Source organism: Oncorhynchus clarkii, chromosome 6 (genome assembly GCF_045791955.1).
Source record: "Oncorhynchus clarkii lewisi isolate Uvic-CL-2024 chromosome 6, UVic_Ocla_1.0, whole genome shotgun sequence".
NCBI classification, from domain to species: Eukaryota; Metazoa; Chordata; class Actinopteri; order Salmoniformes; family Salmonidae; genus Oncorhynchus; species Oncorhynchus clarkii.
The window spans coordinates 88739347-88760820 of record NC_092152.1 but is presented as its reverse complement, the minus strand read 5'-3'; the positions used below and the strand labels follow the sequence as shown (position 1 = coordinate 88760820).

At 43.8% G+C, this 21474-nt stretch overlaps 1 protein-coding gene across 1 annotated transcript in view; it reads right to left on the bottom strand.

Moving 5' to 3' along the window:
* Positions 1-21474, bottom strand: part of LOC139412480 (otogelin-like) — a 116023-nt gene that overhangs the window by 6945 nt on the left and 87604 nt on the right. The window contains exons 44-54 of the mRNA XM_071159270.1: positions 19214-19434; positions 18483-18621; positions 15517-15705; positions 13883-14092; positions 11110-11214; positions 7972-8076; positions 5624-5725; positions 5420-5518; positions 5200-5240; positions 3079-3154; positions 2224-2402 (exon numbers count right to left, since the gene is read on the bottom strand). Of these exons, the coding sequence (XP_071015371.1) occupies positions 2224-2402; positions 3079-3154; positions 5200-5240; positions 5420-5518; positions 5624-5725; positions 7972-8076; positions 11110-11214; positions 13883-14092; positions 15517-15705; positions 18483-18621; positions 19214-19434 (1466 nt within the window). The remainder of the gene's footprint in view (positions 1-2223; positions 2403-3078; positions 3155-5199; positions 5241-5419; positions 5519-5623; positions 5726-7971; positions 8077-11109; positions 11215-13882; positions 14093-15516; positions 15706-18482; positions 18622-19213; positions 19435-21474) is intronic.

Genomic DNA, 21474 nt, shown 5'->3' with positions numbered 1-21474 from the left:
ACATTATACATTATATGATTTTTTTTTAGATTCCGTCTCTCACAGTTGAAGTGTACCTTTGATAAAAATTACAGACCTCTACATGCTTTGTAAGTAGGAAAACCTGCAAAATCGGCAGTGTATCAAATACATGTTCTCCCCACTGTATATATATATACATATATGTGTGTAAATATATATATATATATATAAACTCAGCAACCAAAAAAAACAGCCTCTCACTGTCAACTGCATTTATTTTCAGCAAACTTAGCATATGTAAATATTTGTATGAACATAACAAGATTCAACAACTGAGACATAAACTGAACAAGTTCCACAGACATGTGACTAACATAAATAGAATAATATGTCCCTGAACAAAGGGGGGGTCAAAATCTAAAGTAACAGTCAGTATCTGGTGTGGCCACCAGCTGCATTAAGTACTGCAGTGCATCTCATCCTCATGAACTGCATCAGATTTGCCAGTTCTTGCTCGCTCTTCCACCAAGGCACCTGCAAGTTCCCGGACATTTCTGGAGGGAATGGCCCTAGCCCTCAACCTCCAATCCAACATGTCCCAGATGTGCTCAATTGAGATCCGGGCTCTTCGCTAGCCATGGCAGAACACTGACATTCTTGTCTTGCAGGAAATCACGCACAGAATAAGCAGTATGGCTGGTGGCATTGTCATGCTGGAGGGTCATGTCAGGATGAGCCTGCAGGAAGGGTACCACATGAGGGAGGATGATGGGTTCCCTGTAACCCACAGCGTTGAGATTGCCTGCAATGACAACAAGCTTAGTCCGATGATTCTGTGACACACAGCCCCAGACCATGACGGACCCTCCACCTCCAAATCGATTCCACTCCAGAGTACAGGCCTCGGTGTAACGCTCATTCCGTCGACGATAAATGCGAATCCGACCATCACCCCTGGTGAGACAAAACCGCGACTCGTTAGTGAAGAGCACTTTTTGCCAGTCCTGTCTGGTCCAACGATGGTGGGTTTGTGCCCGTAGGCGACTTTGCTGCAGGTGATGTCTGGTGAAGACCTGCCTTACAACAGGCCCACAAGCCCTCAGTCCAGCCTCTCTCAGCCTATTGCGGACAGTCTGAGCACTGATGGAGGGATTGTGCATTCCTGGTGTAACTCGGGCAGTTGTTGTTGCCATCCTGTACCTGTCCCGCAGGTGTGATGTTCGGATGTACCGATCCTGTGCAGGTGTTGTTACACGTGGTCTGCCACTGTGAGGATGATCAGTTGTCCGTCCTGTCTCCCTGTAGTGCTGTTGTAGGCGTCTCACAGTACAACATTGCAATTTATGGCCACATCTGCAGTCCTCATGCCTCCTTACAGCATACCTAAGACACGTTCACGCAGATGAGCAGGAACCCAGGGCATCTTTCTTTTGGTGTTTTTCAGAGTCAGTAGAAAGGCCTCTTTAGTGTCCTAAGTTTTCATAACTAAAACCTTAATTGCCTACCGTCTGTAAGCTGTTAGTGTCTTAATGACCATTCCACAGGTGCATGTTCATGAATTGTTTATGGTTCATTGAAAAAGCATGGGAAACATTGTTTAAACCCTTTACAATGAAGATCTGTGAAGTTATTTGGATTTTTACGAATTATGTTTGAAAGACAGGGTCCTGAAAAAAGGATGTTTATTTTTTTCCTGAGTTGATATATTCATATATACTGTAGTAAGAGTAACAGTACCTGTATTAATAATACTAGCAGTACGCTACTGCTGAATAGGGACAGCAGTAGTAGCATTTGTAGCGGTTGAGATATCAGACATTAGCATTAGGCTACTGCTGAATAGGGACAGCAATAGTAGCATTTGTAGCAGTTGAGGTGTCAGACATTAGCATTAGGCTAGGAGTACTGAATAGGGACAGCAATAGAAGCATTTGTAGCGGTAGAGATATCAGACACTAGCAGTAGGCTAGTAGTACTGAATAGGGACAGCGGTAGTAGCATTTGTAGCGGTTGAGATATCAGACACTAGCAGTAGGCTAGTAGTACTGAATAGGGACAGCGGTAGTAGCATTTGTAGCGATTGAGATATCAGACACTAGCAGTAGGCTAGTAGTACTGAATAGGGACAGCAGTAGTAGCATTTGTAGCGGTTGAGATATCAGACACTAGCAGTAGGCTAGTAGTACTGAATAGGGACAGCAATAGTAGCATTTGTAGCAGTTGAGGTATCAGACATTAACATCCTGAGGCTAACTGACTAACCGGTTGGCACTGAGCAGAGCAGTTGGTGGTGGCGGTGCGGAGGTGGTGGAAGCCCGTGGTGGGATCCAGACTGTGGCTACACTGGGTGGTGAGACACACCCCCTCCTGACTGTGATCCACGAGGGTCTGTCCCGGATGCATAACACCCCGCTCCCCGTCCACACACACCGCCTCACGCACTGTAAAAGGGGTACAGACAAACACAGACACAGACACGCATGAATGCATGAACACACATTCATTAAAAATGTACTGTACATGATCACACATTATCTGAAAATGTACTGTACATGATCACACATTAACTGAAAATGTACTGTACATGATCACACATTATCTGAAAATGTACTGTACATGATCACACATTATCTGAAAATGTACTGTACATGATCACACATTAACTGAAAATGTACTGTACATGATCACACATTATCTGAAAATGTACTGTACATGATCACACATTAACTGAAAATGTACTGTACATGATCACACATTAACTGAAAATGTACTGTACATGATCACACATTAACTGAAAATGTACTGTACATGATCACACATGAACTGAAAATGTACTGTACATGAACACACATTAACTGAAAATGTACTGTACATGATCACACATGAACTGAAAATGTACTGTACATGATCACACATTAACTGAAAATGTACTGTACATGAACACACATAAACTGAAAATGTACTGTACATGAACACACACTAACTGAAAATGTACTGTAAATGATCACACACTAACTGAAAATGTACTGTACATGATCACACTTATATAATATGAAATATGAAATGATTGTATAATGGAAAAGGTTTGTTACTGTCTAATGATACCTGAGCACTTACCACAGTTAAATCTCTTACAGGAACACTGGTTAGTTGGGTCTGCTAGGAAAGCCCTGTCCAACTGCATGGTCTCTCCCTATTCAGAAGACAACACGTCAGCAGGCGAACAGCACAGCTATACAGCACAAACAAACAAGGAGATAACACATCCATTACAGGGACACATCCACTACAGAGATAACACGAACACATCCACTACAGAGATAACACGAACACATCCATTACAGAGATAACACGGAAACATCCACTACAGAGATAACACGAACACATCCATTACAGAGATAACACGGAAACATCCACTACAGAGATAACACGAACACATCCATTACAGATATAACACGAACACATCCATTACAGAGATAACACGAACACATCCATTACAGAGATAACACGAACACATCTACTACAGAGATAACACGAACACATCTACTACAGAGATAACACGAACACATCCACTACAGAGATAACACGAACACATCCATTACAGAGATAACACGAACACATCTACTACAGAGATAACACGAACACATCTACTACAGAGATAACACAAACACATCCATTACAGAGATAACATGAACACATCCACTACAGAGATAACACGAACACATCTACTACAGAGATAACACGAACACATCTACTACAGAGATAACACGAACACATCTACTACAGAGATAACATGAACACATCTACTACAGAGATAACACGAACACATCCATTACACAGATAACACGAACACATCCACTACAGAGATAACATGAACACATCTACTACAGAGATAACACGAACACATCTACTACAGAGATAACACGAACACATCTACTACAGAGATAACACGAACACATCTACTACAGAGATAACATGAACACATCTACTACAGAGATAACACGAACACATCCACTACAGAGATAACACGAACACATCCATTACAGAGATAACACGAACACATCCACTACAGAGATAACACGAACACATCCATTACAGAGATAACACGAACACATCTACTACAGAGATAACACGAACACATCCATTACACAGATAACATGAACACATCTACTACAGAGATAACACGAACACATCCATTACAGAGATAACATGAACACATCCACTACAGAGATAACATGAACACATCCATTACAGAGATAACAAGAACACATCCACTACAGGGACACATCCATTACAGAGATAACACGAACACATCCATTACAGAGATAACACGAACACATCCATTACAGAGACACATCCATTGCAGAGATAACACGAACACATCTACTACAGAGATAACACGAACACATCTACTACAGAGATAACATGATCACATCCATTACATCCTTTACAGAGATAACACGAGCACATCCACTACAGAGATAACACAAACACATCCATTACAGAGATAATACGAACACATCCATTACAGAGATAACACGAACACATCCATTACAGAGACACATCCATTGCAGAGATAACACGAACACATCTACTACAGAGATAACACGAACACATCTACTACAGAGATAACACGAACACATCTACTACAGAGATAACACAAACACATCCATTACAGAGATAACACGAACACATCCATTACAGAGATAACACGAACACATCCATTACAGAGATAACACGAACACATCCACTACAGAGATAACATGAACACATCCACTACAGAGATAACACGAACACATCCATTACACGAACACATCCTCTACAGAGATAACACGAACACATCCACTACAGAGATAACACGAACACATCCACTACAGAGATAACACGATCACATCCACTACAGAGATAACACGAACACATCCACTACAGAGATAACACGATCACATCCTCTACAGAGATAACACGAACACATCCACTACAGAGATAACACGAACACATCCACTACAGAGATAACACGAACACATCCACTACAGAGATAACACGATCACATCCTCTACAGAGATAACACGAACACATCCTCTACAGAGATAACACGAACACATCCACTACAGAGATAACACGAACACATCCACTACAGAGATAACACGATCACATCCACTACAGAGATAACATGAACACATCCACTACAGAGATAACACGAACACATCCATTATCATGTGGAATCATACAGAAACCTACCAGAACACATTTTGGCTTCGACAGTTTGTCACACGCACATTCTGGAAAAACATAGGGAAACAAAAAATAACATTTTCAATTTGTGTTTTTTTGGGTGGGGGGGGTTGAATAAACTACATGAGATTTAGACTGATTAAACTGGAGGCTAACAGGTTGCTACGTGATGGAGGAGGACACACGTTCCCCCATCATTACGTGATGGTGTAAGAAGCTACTTTACCGCAGGTGTGCAGGGGACAGCAGTGGTCTGGAGGGGACACGGTGACAGCAGACATCCCCAAGGGACATGACAACTCAGCACACCGGTACGGCTCACACACTGCACACACACACACAGGAATCAGAGACACTGTGAGTGTGTGTGTGTGTGTGTGTGTGTGTGTGTGTGTGTGTGTGTGTGTGTGTGTGTGTGTGTTGTACTCACCACAGTGGTAGACAGGACAGCAGAGGTCTGTACTGTTGGCGTCCACCGTCAACACCTCTCCATCCTGGCAGTTTGGAACCACCTCCAAACAGGAACCACACACTGGAGAGAGGAGACACATCATCACACTGGAGAAAGGAGACACATCAACACACTGGAGAAAGGAGACACATCAACACACTGGAGAAAGGAGACACATCAACAGACTGGAGAAAGGAGACACATCATCACACTGGAGAGAGGAGACACATCATCACACTGGAGAAAGGAGACACATCAACACACTGGAGAGAGGAGACACATCAACACACTGGAGAGAGGAGACACATCACTGGAGAAAGGAGACACATCACTGGAGAAAGGAGACACATCACTGGAGAAAGGAGACACATCAACACACTGGAGAGAGGACACATCAACACACTGGAGAAAGGAGACACATCAACACACTGGAGAGAGGAGACACATCATCACACTGGAGAGAGGACACATCAACACACTGGAGAGAGGAGACACATCAACACACTGGAGAGAGGACACATCAACACACTGGAGAGAGGAGACACATCATCACACTGGAGAAAGGAGACACATCAACACACTGGAGAGAGGACACATCAACACACTGGAGAGAGGAGACACATCATCACACTGGAGAAAGGAGACACATCAACACACTGGAGAAAGGAGACACATCAACACACTGGAGAGAGGAGACACATCAACACACTGGAGAGAGGAGACACATCACTGGAGAAAGGAGACACATCACTGGAGAAAGGAGACACATCACTGGAGAAAGGAGACACATCAACACACTGGAGAGAGGACACATCAACACACTGGAGAAAGGAGACACATCAACACACTGGAGAAAGGAGACACATCAACACACTGGAGAGAGGAGACACATCAACACACTGGAGAAAGGAGACACATCAACACACTGGAGAAAGGAGACACATCAACACACTGGAGAGAGGAGACACATCACTGGAGAAAGGAGACACATCACTGGAGAAAGGAGACACATCACTGGAGAAAGGAGACACATCAACACACTGGAGAGAGGACACATCAACACACTGGAGAAAGGAGACACATCACTGGAGAAAGGAGTCACATCAACACACTGGAGAGAGGAGACACATCACTGGAGAAAGGAGACACATCAACACACTGGAGAAAGGAGACACATCAACACACTGGAGAAAGGAGACACATCACTGGAGAGAGGAGACACATCAACACACTGGAGAAAGGAGACACATCAACACACTGGAGAAAGGAGACACATCAACACACTGGAGAAAGGAGACACCACAGTTTGACAGTAAAACACATAACTTTAACAATGTATATAATGGCATGACGAAGAATTAGATTCTGGTTATGTTTGTGGGATGATGCTGGTCTGTCATGGTTTTGGTTGCATTGTCATTATGTTGTGGTCATGGTTGTGTTGTGGTTGTGGTTATATTGTGGTTGTGGTGTGGTTGTGGTTGCGTTGTGGTTAAATTGTGGTCATGGTTGTGGTTATGTTGCGGTCATGGTTGTGGTTATGTTGTGGGATGATGCAGGTCTGTCATGGTTGCGTTGTAGTTATATTGTGGGCATGGTTGTGGTTATATTGTGGTCATGGTTGTGGTTATGCTGTGGTCATGGTTGTGGTTATATTGTGGTCATGGTTGTGGTTATGTTGTGGTCATGGTTGTGGTTATATTGTGGTCATGGTTGTGGTTATGTTGCGGTCATGGTTGTGGTTATATTGTGGTCATGGTTGTGGTTATGTTGTGGTCATGGTTTTGGTTATATTGTGGTCATGGTTGTGGTTATATTGTGCTCATGGTTGTGGTTATGTTGTGGGATGATGCAGGTCTGTCATGGTTGCGTTGTAGTTATATTGTGGGCATGGTTGTGGTTATATTGTGGTCATGGTTGTGGTTATGTTGTGGTCATGGTTGTGGTTATATTGTGGTCATGGTTGTGGTTATGTTGTGGTCATGGTTGTGGTTATATTGTGGTCATGGTTGTGGTTATATTGTGGTCATGGTTGTGGTTATGTTGCGGTCATGGTTGTGGTTATATTGTGGTCATGGTTGTGGTTATGTTGTGGTCATGGTTGTGGTTATATTGTGGTCATGGTTGTGGTTATGTTGTGGTCATGGTTGTAGTTATATTGTGGTCATGGTTGTGGTTATGTTGTGGTCATGGTTATATTTTGGTCATGGTTGTGGTTGTGGTGTGGTTGCGTTGTGGTTATATTGTGGTCATGGTTGTGGTTATGTTGTGGGATGATGCAGGTCTGTCATGGTTGCATTGTGGTTATATTGTTGTGGTTGACTCACTACAGATGTGTGCCAGGCAGCAGCTGCCATCAGCCCTGGTGGCGATGAGGGTCTGGTCCTCTCTACAGGCTGGGACGTCTGACTCACAGCGCTCTGGGTCACACTCTGTACACAACACACACACAAACAAACAAACAAACAAACAAACAAACAAACAAACAAACAAACACACACACACACACACACACACACACACACACACACACACACACAGAAATACACATACAACACACATTTTAAACATATGTATCACCATGGCCAAGTATCATCACATAAAATAGTATCACCATATAGCCTGGTATCATCATATAGAATAGCATCATCATATAGTCTGGTATTATCATATAGTCTGGTATCATCAAATACTCTGGTATCATCATATAGTCTGGTGTCATCATATAGTCTGGTATCATCATTTACAGTGCCTTGCGAAAGTATTCGGCCCCCTTGAACTTTGCAACCTTTTGCCACATTTCAGGCTTCAAACATAAAGATATAAAACTATATTTTTTTGTGAAGAATCAACAACAAGTGGGACACAATCATGAAGTGGAACGGCATTTATTGGATATTTCAAACTTTTTTAACAAATCAAAAACTGAAAAATTGAGCGTGCAAAATTGTTCAGCCCCCTTAAGTTTATACTTTGTAGCGCCACCTTTTGCTGCGATTACAGCTGTAAGTCGCTTGGGGTATGTCTCTATCAGTTTTGCACATCGAGAGACTGAAATGTTTTCCCATTCCTCCTTGCAAAACAGCTCGAGCTCAGTGAGGTTGGATGGAGAGCAGTTTTCAGTTCTTTCCACAGATTCTCGATTGGATTCAGGTCTGGACTTTGACTTGGCTATTCTAACACCTGGATATGTTTATTTTTGAACCATTCCATTGTAGATTTTGCTTTATGTTTTGGATCATTGTCTTGTTGGAAGACAAATCTCTGTCCCAGTCTCAGGTCTTTTGCAGACTCCATCAGGTTTTCTTCCAGAATGGTCCTGTATTTGGCTCCATCCATCTTCCCATCAATTTTAACCATCTTCCCTGTCCCTGCTGAAGAAAAGCAGGCCCAAATCATGATGCTGCCACCACCATGTTTGACAGTGGAGATGGTGTGTTCAGGGTGATGAGCTGTGTTGCTTTTACGCCAAACATAACGTTTTGCATTGTTGCCAAAAAGTTCAATTTTGGTTTCATCTGACCAGAGCACCTTCTTCCACATGTTTGGTGTGTCTCCCAGGTGGCTTGTGGCAAACTTTAAATGACACTTTTTATGGATATCTTTAAGAAATGGCTTTCTTCTTGCCACTCTTCCATAAAGGCCAGATTTGTGCAATATACGACTGATTGTTGTCCTATGGACAGAGTCTCCCACCTCAGCTGTAGATCTCTGCAGTTCATCCAGAGTGATCATGGGCCTCTTGGCTGCATCTCTGATCAGTCTTCTCCTTGTATGAGCTGAAAGTTTAGAGGGACGGCCAGGTCTTGGTAGATTTGCAGTGGTCTGATACTCCTTCCATTTCAATATTATCGCTTGCACAGTGCTCCTTGGGATGTTTAAAGCTTGGGAAATCTTTTTGTATCCAAATCCGGCTTTAAACTTCTTCACAACAGTATCTCGGACCTGCCTGGTGTGTTCCTTGTTCTTCATGATGCTCTCTGCGCTTTTAACGGACCTCTGAGACTATCACAGTGCAGGTGCATTTATACGGAGACTTGATTACACACAGGTGGATTGTATTTATCATCATTAGTCATTTAGGTCAACATTGGATCATTCAGAGATCCTCACTGAACTTCTGGAGAGAGTTTGCTGCACTGAAAGTAAAGGGGCGGAATAATTTTGCACGCCCAATTTTTCAGTTTTTGATTTGTTAAAAAAGTTTGAAATATCCAATAAATGTCGTTCCACTTCATGATTGTGTCCCACTTGTTGTTGATTCTTCACAAAAAAATACAGTTTTATATCTTTATGTTTGAAGCCTGAAATGTGGCAAAAGGTCGCAAAGTTCAAGGGGGCCGAATACTTTCGCAAGGCACTGTAGCTTATAGAATAGTATCATCATATAGCTTGGTATTATCATATAGAATAGTATCATCATATAGTGTGGTATCATCATATAGAATAGTATCATCATATAGCTTGGTATTATCAGATAGAATAGTATCATCATATAGCTTAGTATTATCATATAGAATAGTATCATCATATAGAATAGTATCATCATATAGTGTGGTATTATCATATAGAATAGTATCATCATATAGCCTAGTATCATCATATAGAATAGTATCATCATATAGCTTGGTATTATCATATAGAATAGTATCATCATATAGTCTGGTACCATCATATAGAATAGTATCATCACATAGCCTAGTATCATCATATAGCCTAGTATCATCATATAGCCTGGAATCAGCATATAGAATAGTATCATCATATAACCTAGTATCATCATATATCCTAGTATCATCATATAGCAAAGTATCATCATATATCCTAGTATCATCATATAGAATAGTATCATCACATATAATTGTATCATTATATAGTCTAGTATCATCATATAACCTAGTATCATCATGTAGCCTGGTATCATCATGTAGCCTGTTATCATCATATAGAATAGTATCATCACATAGCCTGGTATCATCATATAGTCTGATATCATCATATAGTCTGATATCATCATATATCCTAGTATCATCATATAGCATAGTATCATTATATATCCTAGTATCATCATATAGCCTAGTATCATCATATAGCATAGTATCATCATATATCCTAGTATCATCATATAGTCTAGTATCATCATATAGCCTGGAATCAGCATATAGAATAGTATCAGCATATATAATTGTATCATTATATAGTCTAGTATCATCATATATCCTAGTATAATCATATAGCCTGGTATCATCATGTAGCCTGTTATCATCATATATCCTAGTATCATCATATATAATTGTATCATCATATATAATAGTATCATCATATAGCCTGGTATCATCATGTAGCCTGGTATCATCATATAGCCTGGTATCATAATATAGCCTGGAATCATCATTATCATAATATAGCTTAGTATCATCATATGGCCTAGTGGTGGTGATTATACAGAAGAGAGGCCCCCTCACCACAGACGTAGTCTGGACAGCAGGAGTCCTCTCTGAAGTAAGACACCAGCTTCTCTCCATACTGACACTCCGGGGGGAAGATGTCACACAGGGTTTGGTTACAAACTGGATGACGGACAGAGAGACAGAGAGACAGAGAGACAGAGAGACAGACAGACAGACAGACAGACACCATCAGATCAATACAAACCAATCACAATACATAATGGCCGCCTAAACATCGTTCCTAAATTGTTCAAGTGGAACTCAAGTTCCCGTTGACATTGAGTTGAGCTCTCAACTCTTTAAAGTTCCTTCACAGTTGTTTTCAGGGCCATCGGATTCATTCTTTTTGAGTAGTGGTCCACTTGTGACAGAGTGTTACAGCAGGCTTTCATAGGACAGCAGCTGACTTTGCTAAGTTGGTTAAAGTCTTTGGTGTAAAGTACTTAAGTGAAAAATACTTTAAAGTACTACTTAAGTAGTTTTTTGGGGTTATCTGTACTTTGCTTTATTATTCATATTTTTTACAACTTTTACTTGGGCTCCTGAGTGGGGGAATCCAGGCTGTATCACAACCGGCCGTAATTGGGAGTCCCATAGGACGGCGTGCAATTGAACCAGGTTTGACCCAGGTTTGGCCCAGGTTTGACCCAGGTTTGGCCCAGGTTTGACCCAGGTTTGACCCAGGTTTGACCCAGGTTTGGCCCAGGTTTGACCCAGGTTTGACCCAGGTTTGGCCCAGGTTTGACCCAGGTTTGACCCAGGTTTGGCCCAGGTTTGACCCAGGTTTGGCCCAGGTTTGACCCAGGTTTGGCCGGTGTAGGCCGTCATTGTAAATGAGAATTTGTTCTTAACTGACTTGCCTGGTTAAATAAATAAAAAATACTTTCCTATGGAAAATGATGTACTTTTTTACTCCATACATTTTCCCCGACATCCAAAATAATACGTTATGTTTTGAATGCTTAGCAGGGCAGAAAATGGTCCAATTCGCACACTTATCAAGGTCATCCCTACTGCCTCTGATCTGAGGGACTCAATAAACACAAATGCTTTGTTTTTAAATGATGTCTGAGGGTCGGAGATGATGTCTGAGGGTCGGAGATGATGTCTGAGGGTCGGAGATGATGTCTGAGGGTCGGAGATGATGTCTGAGGGTCGGAGATGATGTCAGAGGGTCGGAGATGATGTCTGAGGGACGGAGATGATGTCTGAGGGTCGGAGATGATGTCTGAGGGTCGGAGATGATGTCAGAGGGTCGGAGATGATGTCTGAGGGTCGGAGATGATGTCTGAGGGTCGGAGATGATGTCTGAGGGACGGAGATGATGTCTGAGGGTCGGAGATGATGTCTGAGGGTCGGAGATGATGTCCGAGGGTCGGAGATGATGTCCGAGGGTCGGAGATGATGTCCGAGGGTCGCAGATGATGTCCGAGGGTCGGAGATGATGTCCGAGGGACGGAGATGATGTCTGAGGGTCGGAGATGATGTCTGAGGGACGGAGATGATGTCTGAGGGTCGGAGATGATGTCTGAGGGACGGAGATGATGTCTGAGGATCGGAGATGATGTCTGAGGATCGGAGATGATGTCTGAGGGTCGGAGATGATGTCTGAGGGACGGAGATGATGTCTGAGGGTCGGAGATGATGTCTGAGGATCGGAGATGATGTCTGAGGGTCGGAGATGATGTCTGAGGGTCGGAGATGATGTCCGAGGGTCGGAGATGATGTCCGAGGGACGGAGATGATGTCTGAGGATCGGAGATGATGTCTGAGGGACGGAGATGATGTCTGAGGGTCGGAGATGATGTCTGAGGGACGGAGATGATGTCTGAGGGTCGGAGATGATGTCTGAGGATCGGAGATGATGTCTGAGGGACGGAGATTATGTCTGAGGGTCGGAGATGATGTCTGAGGGTCGGAGATGATGTCAGAGGGTCGGAGATGATGTCTGAGGGACGGAGATGATGTCTGAGGGTCGGAGATGATGTCTGAGGGTCGGAGATGATGTCTGAGGGTCGGAGATGATGTCTGAGGGTCGGAGATGATGTCCGAGGGTCGGAGATGATGTCCGAGGGACGGAGATGATGTCTGAGGATCGGAGATGATGTCTGAGGGACGGAGATGATGTCTGAGGGTCGGATATGATGTCTGAGGGTCGGAGATGATGTCTGAGGGTCGGAGATGATGTCTGAGGGTCGGAGATGATGTCTAAGGGTCGGAGATGATGTCTGAGGATCGGAGATGATGTCTGAGGGACGGAGATGATGTCTGAGGGTCGGATATGATGTCTGAGGGTCGGAGATGATGTCTGAGGGTCGGAGATGATGTCTGAGGGACGGAGATGATGTCTAAGGGTCGGAGATGATGTCTGAGGATCGGAGATGATGTCTGAGGGTCGGAGATGATGTCTGAGGGTCGGAGTGTAAACCCTGGCTATTCGTCAAATAACAAAATAAACATTCAAATTGTGCCGTCTGGTTTGCTTAATATAAGGAATTTTTAATTATTCATACTTTTACTCTTGATACTTAAGCATATTTTAGCAACTACATTTACTTTTGATATTTAAGTATATTTAAAACCAAATACTTTTAGACTTTTACTCAGGTAGTATTTTACTAGGGGACTTTTTTTTAAATACTATTAAGGTATCTTTACTTTTACTCAAGTATTTCAATCGAGTACATTTTCCACCACTGGTTTAAGTTATTTGGTTTAACCCACTAAGTTTTAGGTTAACCTAACTTGAATTTTCCCAGTGTACTGTAGTAATGTGCCAGTTTCTTACCGCAAGCTTTCTGTGGGCAGCAGGAGGTGTCGTCTGCCAGACTGATGACCACTTCCCCGGCCCTGCGGCAGAGCGGCTGAGACACGGCAGAGCAGTTATACTCCACGGGAACGATACTGTCGTTGTCACAGCGATACATACAGCAGCCATCTTTAGACGCCTTCCACACCTCGCCAGGAGCACGGGGTACTCCCGAACTGTCCGTACAGGCTGGCAGACACACACACACAGATAAAACATGTACTGGAGTGTAAGATGCATTACTCAGATGTTCTTACTCAGTGTGACTTACAGTAAGTGTATTCCACTAAAGACCAGACCGGACCAGACCGGACCAGACCAGACTAGACCAGACCGGACCAGACCAGACTAGACCAGACCAGACTAGACTAGACTAGACTAGACAGGACCGGACCGGACCGGACCAGACCAGACCAGACCAGACCAGACCAGACCAGACCAGACCAGACTAGACTAGACTACCGGACCGGACCGGACCGGACCGGACCGGACCAGACCAGACCAGACCAGACCAGACCAGACCAGACCAGACCAGACTAGACTAGACTAGACTAGACTAGACTAGACTAGACTAGACTAGACTAGACTAGACTAGACCAGACCAGACCAGACCAGACCAGACCAGACCAGACCAGACCAGACCAGACCAGACTAGACTAGACTAGACTAGACCAGACCAGACCAGACCAGACTAGACTAGACTGGACCAGACCAGACCAGACCAGACTAGACCAGACCAGACCAGACCAGACCAGACCAGACCAGACCAGACTAGACTAGACTGGACTGGACTGGACCGGACCGGACCGGACCGGACAGGACAGGACCGGACCGGACCGGACCGGACCAGACTAGACTAGACTACCAGACCAGACCAGACCAGACTAGACTAGACTACCAGACCAGACCAGACCAGACCAGACCAGACCAGACTAGACTAGACTAGACTAGACCAGACCAGACCGGACCAGACCAGACCAGACCAGACTAGACCAGACCGGACCGGACCGGACCAGACCAGACTAGACTAGACCAGACCAGACTAGACCAGACCAGACTAGACCAGACCAGACCAGACCAGACTAGACTGGACCGGACCGGACCGGACCGGACCGGACCGGACCGGACCGGACCGGACCGGACCGGACCAGACCAGACCAGACCAGACCAGACCAGACTAGACTAGACTAGACTAGACTACCAGACCAGACCAGACCAGACCAGACCAGACCAGACCAGACCAGACCAGACTAGACTAGACTGGACAGGACCGGACCGGACCGGACCAGACCAGACTAGACTAGACCAGACCAGACTAGACTAGACTAGACTAGACTACCAGACCAGACCAGACCAGACCAGACCAGACCAGACCAGACCAGACTAGACTAGACTGGACAGGACCGGACCGGACCAGACCAGACTAGACTAGACTAGACTGGACCGGACCGGACCAGACCAGACCAGACCAGACTAGACTAGACTAGACTAGACCAGACTAGACCAGACCAGACCAGACCAGACCAGACCGGGTGTTTTGTATCATATGAATGTTGACCAGTGTTCATTTGATTGTGTGTGTGATGGCGGAGGGTTGATCAGTGAAGGCTTACCACACTTCTCAGGGGGGATGCAGAGGGCAGAGTAGGGTCGATGGAGCAGAGTGCCCTCAGGACAAACACATCCCTCTGTCAGGCCTGTACACTGCTCAGGGTCGTGGTCAAAGTCGTGGTTGGAGCAGGACTGGGCCGTACAGGTAGGCAGACAGGCCTGGTAACGCAGTCGGTCTGGACACATGAAGGCTGGGAGAGGAGAGAGGTGAGACAGACACTGTTTTAAACTGTTCATAAACATTATCAGAACCACGACAGGCGACAGAGCTTCAGTCAATATTCTTACGTCCATGATGCAGAACTTTGTATTTTGCTTTACACAATGACATTGACTGACATTAAAACATTATACTGTGAGTGTGTTGACTGACATGGAAACATTATACTGTGAGTGTGTTGACTGACAGGGAAACATTATACTGTGAGTGTGTTGACTGACATTAAAACATTATACAGTGAGTGTGTTGACTGACATGGAAACATTATACTGTGAGTGTGTTGACTGACATTAAAACATTATACTGTGAGTGTGTTGACTGACATGGAAACATTATACTGTGAGTGTGTTGACTGACAGGGAAACATTATACTGTGAGTGTGTTGACTGACATTAAAACATTATACAGTGAGTGTGTTGACTGACATGGAAACATTATACTGTGAGTGTGTTGACTGACATTAAAACATTATACTGTGAGTGTGTTGACTGACATTAAAACATTATACTGTGAGTGTGTTGACTGACATGGAAACATTATACTGTGAGTGTGTTGACTGACATGGAAACATTAAACTGTGAGTGTGTTGACTGACATTAAAACATTATACTGTGAGTGTGTTGACTGACATGGAAACATTAAACTGTGAGTGTGTTGACTGACATTAAAACATTATACTGTGAGTGTGTTGACTGACATTAAAACATTATACTGTGAGTGTGTTGACTGACATGGAAACATTAAACTGTGAGTGTGTTGACTGACATGAAAACATTATACTGTGAGTGTGTTGACTGACATTAAAACATTATACTGTGAGTGTGTTGACTGACATGGAAACATTATACTGTGAGTGTGTTGACTGACAGGGAAACATTATACTGTGAGTGTGTTGACTGACATTAAAACATTATACAGTGAGTGTGTTGACTGACATGGAAACATTATACTGTGAGTGTGTTGACTGACATTAAAACATTATACTGTGAGTGTGTTGACTGACATGGAAACATTATACTGTGAGTGTGTTGACTGACAGGGAAACATTATACTGTGAGTGTGTTGACTGACATTAAAACATTATACAGTGAGTGTGTTGACTGACATGGAAACATTATACTGTGAGTGTGTTGACTGACATTAAAACATTATACTGTGAGTGTGTTGACTGACATTAAAACATTATACTGTGAGTGTGTTGACTGACATGGAAACATTATACTGTGAGTGTGTTGACTGACATGGAAACATTAAACTGTGAGTGTGTTGACTGACATTAAAACATTATACTGTGAGTGTGTTGACTGACATGGAAACATTAAACTGTGAGTGTGTTGACTGACATTAAAACATTATACTGTGAGTGTGTTGACTGACATTAAAACATTATACTGTGAGTGTGTTGACTGACATGGAAACATTAAACTGTGAGTGTGTTGACTGACATGAAAACATTATACTGTGAGTGTGTTGACTGACATGAAAACATTATACTGTGAGTGTGTTGACTGACATGAAAACATTATACAGTGAGTGTGTTGACTGACATGGAAACATTAAACTGTGAGTGTGTTGACTGACATTAAAACATTATACTGTGAGTGTGTTGACTGACATTAAAACATTATACTGTGAGTGTGTTGACTGACATGGAAACATTAAACTGTGAGTGTGTTGACTGACATGGAAACATTATACTGTGAGTGTGTTGACTGACATTAAAACATTATACTGTGAGTGTGTTGACTGACATGAAAACATTATACCATGAGTGTGTTGACTGACATGGAAACACTATACTGTGAGTGTGTTGACTGACATTAAAACATTATACTGTGAGTGTGTTGACTGACATTAAAACATTATACTGTGAGTGTGTTGACTGACATGGAAACATTATACTGTGAGTGTGTTGACTGACATGGAAACATTAAACTGTGAGTGTGTTGACTGACATTAAAACATTATACTGTGAGTGTGTTGACTGACATGAAAACGTTATACTGTGAGTGTGTTGACTGACATGAAAACATTATACTGTGAGTGTGTTGACTGACATGGAAACATTAAACTGTGAGTGTGTTGACTGACATTAAAACATTATACTGTGAGTGTGTTGACTGACATGAAAACATTATACTGTGAGTGTGTTGACTGACATGAAAACATTATACTGTGAGTGTGTTGACTGACATGGAAACATTATACTGTGAGTGTGTTGACTGACAGGGAAACATTATACTGTGTGTGTTGACTGACATTAAAACATTATACTGTGAGTGTGTTGACTGACATTAAAACATTATACTGTGTGTGTTGACTGACATGGAAACATTAAACTGTGAGTGTGTTGACTGACATTAAAACATTATACTGTGAGTGTGTTGACTGACATTAAAACATTATACTGTGAGTGGGGCGGCAGGTGGTTAGAGCAACCGAAAGGTTGCTCGTTCGAATCCCCGAGCTGACAAGATAAAAAATCTGCCGTTCTGCCCCTGAACAAGGCAGTTAACCCCCGGTAGGCTGTCATTGTAAATAAGAATTCGTTCTTAACTGACTTGCCTATGTATTAAACGTGTAATGACTGATGTTATAACATTATAGTGTATTGACTGATGTTATAACATTATAGTGTATTGACTGATGTTATAACATTATAGTGTAATGTGTAAGGCTTCATGTGTCTGACTGTGCTTTGGAAGCCATGTTAAACAGCCAGTGCAGCAGAATAAAGCCAGTCCTTACGACAGTAGTCTGGGCTCCTCCACTCCATGCAGACGTTGAACTTGTGACAAGATGCCACGTATGCAGCCAGCGCTACACAGGGGTTGTTGACGTACTCTGCGTCACGTACCCACACCTCACAGAACGTACTGGGAGGAACCTGCGGTACATTACAAGAAATACAACAGCGTTTTCTTCAATCGTCTGTCTTATGTCTTCAACACATCTACAGTACTGTATTGGGATGGGAGGGTACTGTACAGAATCGTCTGTCTTATGTCTTCAACACATCTACAGTACTGTATTGGGATGGGAGGGTACTGTACAGAATCGTCTGTCTGTATGTTAAAACACATCTACAGTACTGTATTGGGATGGGAGGGTACTGTACAGAATCGTCTGTCTGTATGTTTAAACACATCTACAGTACTGTATTGGGATGGGAGGGTACTGTACAGAATCGTCTGTCTGTATGTTAAAACACATCTACAGTGCTGTATTGGGATGGGAGGGTACTGTACAGAATCGTCTGTCTGTATGTTAAAACACATCTACAGTGCTGTATTGGGATGGGAGGGTACTGTACAGAATCGTCTGTCTTATGTCTTCAACACATCTACAGTACTGTATTGGGATGGGAGGGTACTGTACAGAATCGTCTGTCTGTATGTTTAAACACATCTACAGTACTGTATTGGGATGGGGGGGTACTGTACGACGAGGGAGAGAGAGAGAGGAAGCAGGGAACCTACAAAAGCATGGCAGGGGCTGAAGGAGGTGTTTCGCAGCATGGTCATACACTGGGAACAGTCGCTGGTGGAACAGTTGACTTCTCTGCGCCGGCTGTGGCTGATGTAACTAGTGGTGTTGGGGACCTGCCAGCTGTCGATGAACACCGCCGGGTCCTCGCTCTCTCCGACTGTCGTCCCATTCGACAGCATCAGGTCGTTGGCCGGGTTACCATCACAGCAGCCTGAGGGGGGAGTAGGGAGAGACACAAGGAGAGAGAGAGAGAGAGAGAGAGAGAGAGAGAGAGTCACGAGAGAGAGAGACAAAGAGAGAGACAAAGAGAGAGACAAAGAGAGAGAGAGAGAGAGAGAGAGAGAGAGAGAGAGAGACGAGAGAGAGAGAGAGACAAAGAGAGAGACAAAGAGATAGACAAAGAGAGAGACAAAGAGAGAGACAAAGAGAGAGAGAGAGAGAGAGGTGATCAGAAGAGGGGAACAGAGGGGGAGAGGCGAGAGAGAAAGAGTGAGAGAGAGCATGCGTCGGGGGCAAGGCCATGGCCAGAATGCAAGAAGGGAGGGATAGTGAGCGGGGAGCCAGAAGATGAAACAGCGTTATTATTTCAGGAATGGCACGTTCACCTACAAAACATGCACAACATCTCAGGGACCCTACTCAATATGTGGCCCTTAATCTATGGCCCCTACTCAATCTGTGGCCCCTACACAATCTGTGGCCCCTACTCAATCTGTGGCACCTACTCAATCTGTGGCCCCTACTCAATCTGTGGCCCCTACTCAATCTATGATCCCTACTCAATCTATGGCCACTACTGAATCTATGGCCCTTACTCAATCTATGGCTCCTTCTCAATCTATGGCCCCTACTCAATCTATGGCCCCTACACAATCTATGGTCCCTACTCAATATATGGCCCCTTCTCAATCTATTGCCCCTACTCAATCTATGGCCCTTACTCTATCTATGCCTCCTTCTCAATCTATGGCCCCTACTCAATCTATGGCTCCTTCTCAATCTATGGCCCCTTCTCAATCTATGACTGCTTCTCAATCTATGACTCCTTCTCAATCTATGGCCCCTACTCAATCTATGGCTCCTACTCAATCTATGGCCCCTTCTCAATCTATGACCCCTACTCAATCTATGGCTCCTACTCAATCTATGGCCCCTACTCAATCTATGGCCCCTACACAATCTATGGTCCCTACTCAATATATGGCCCCTTCTCAATCTATGGCCCCTTCTCAATCTATGGCCCCTACTCAATCTATGGCCCCTTCTCAATCTACACCTACAAAACATGCACAACATCTCAGGGACCCTACTCAATATGTGGCCCTTAATCTATGGCCCCTACTCAATCTGTGGCCCCTAGACAATCTATGGCCTCTACTCAATCTGTGGCCCCTACTCAATCTATGATCCCTACTCAATCTATGGCCACTACTGAATCTATGGCCCTTACTCAATCTATGGCTCCTTCTCAATCTATGGCCCCTACTCAATCTATGGCCCCTACTCAATCTATGGTCCCTACTCAATCTATGGCCCCTTCTCAATCTATGGCCCCTACTCAATCTATGGCCCTTACTCTATCTATGCCTCCTTCTCAATCTATGGCCCCTACTCAATATTTGGCTCCTTCTCAATCTATGGCCCCTTCTCAATCTATGACTGCTTCTCAATCTATGACTCCTTCTCAATCTATGGCCCCTACTCAATCTATGGCTCCTACTCAATCTATGGCCCCTTCTCAATCTATGACCCCTACTCAATCTATGGCTCCTACTCAATCTATGGCACTTACTCCATCTATGGCACTTTCTCAATCTATGCCTCCTTCTCAATCTATGGCCCCTACTCAATCTATGGCCCCTACTCAATCTATGGCGCCCTACTCAATCTATGGTCCCTACTCAATCTATGGCCCCTACTGAATCTATGGCCCCTACTGAATCTATGGCCACTACTCAATCTATGGGCCCTACTCAATATATGGCCCCTACTCAATCGATGTCTATGGCTCCTTCTCAATCTATGGCTCCTTCTCAGTCTATGGCTCCTTCTCAATCTATGGCCCCTTCTCAATCTATGGCCCCTTCTCAATCTATGCCTCCTTCTCAATCTATGGCCCCTACTCAATCTATGGCCCCTACTCAATCTATGGCGCCCTACTCAATCTATGGTCCCTACTCAATCTATGGCCCCTACTGAATCTATGGCCCCTACTGAATCTATGGCCACTACTCAATCTATGGGCCCTACT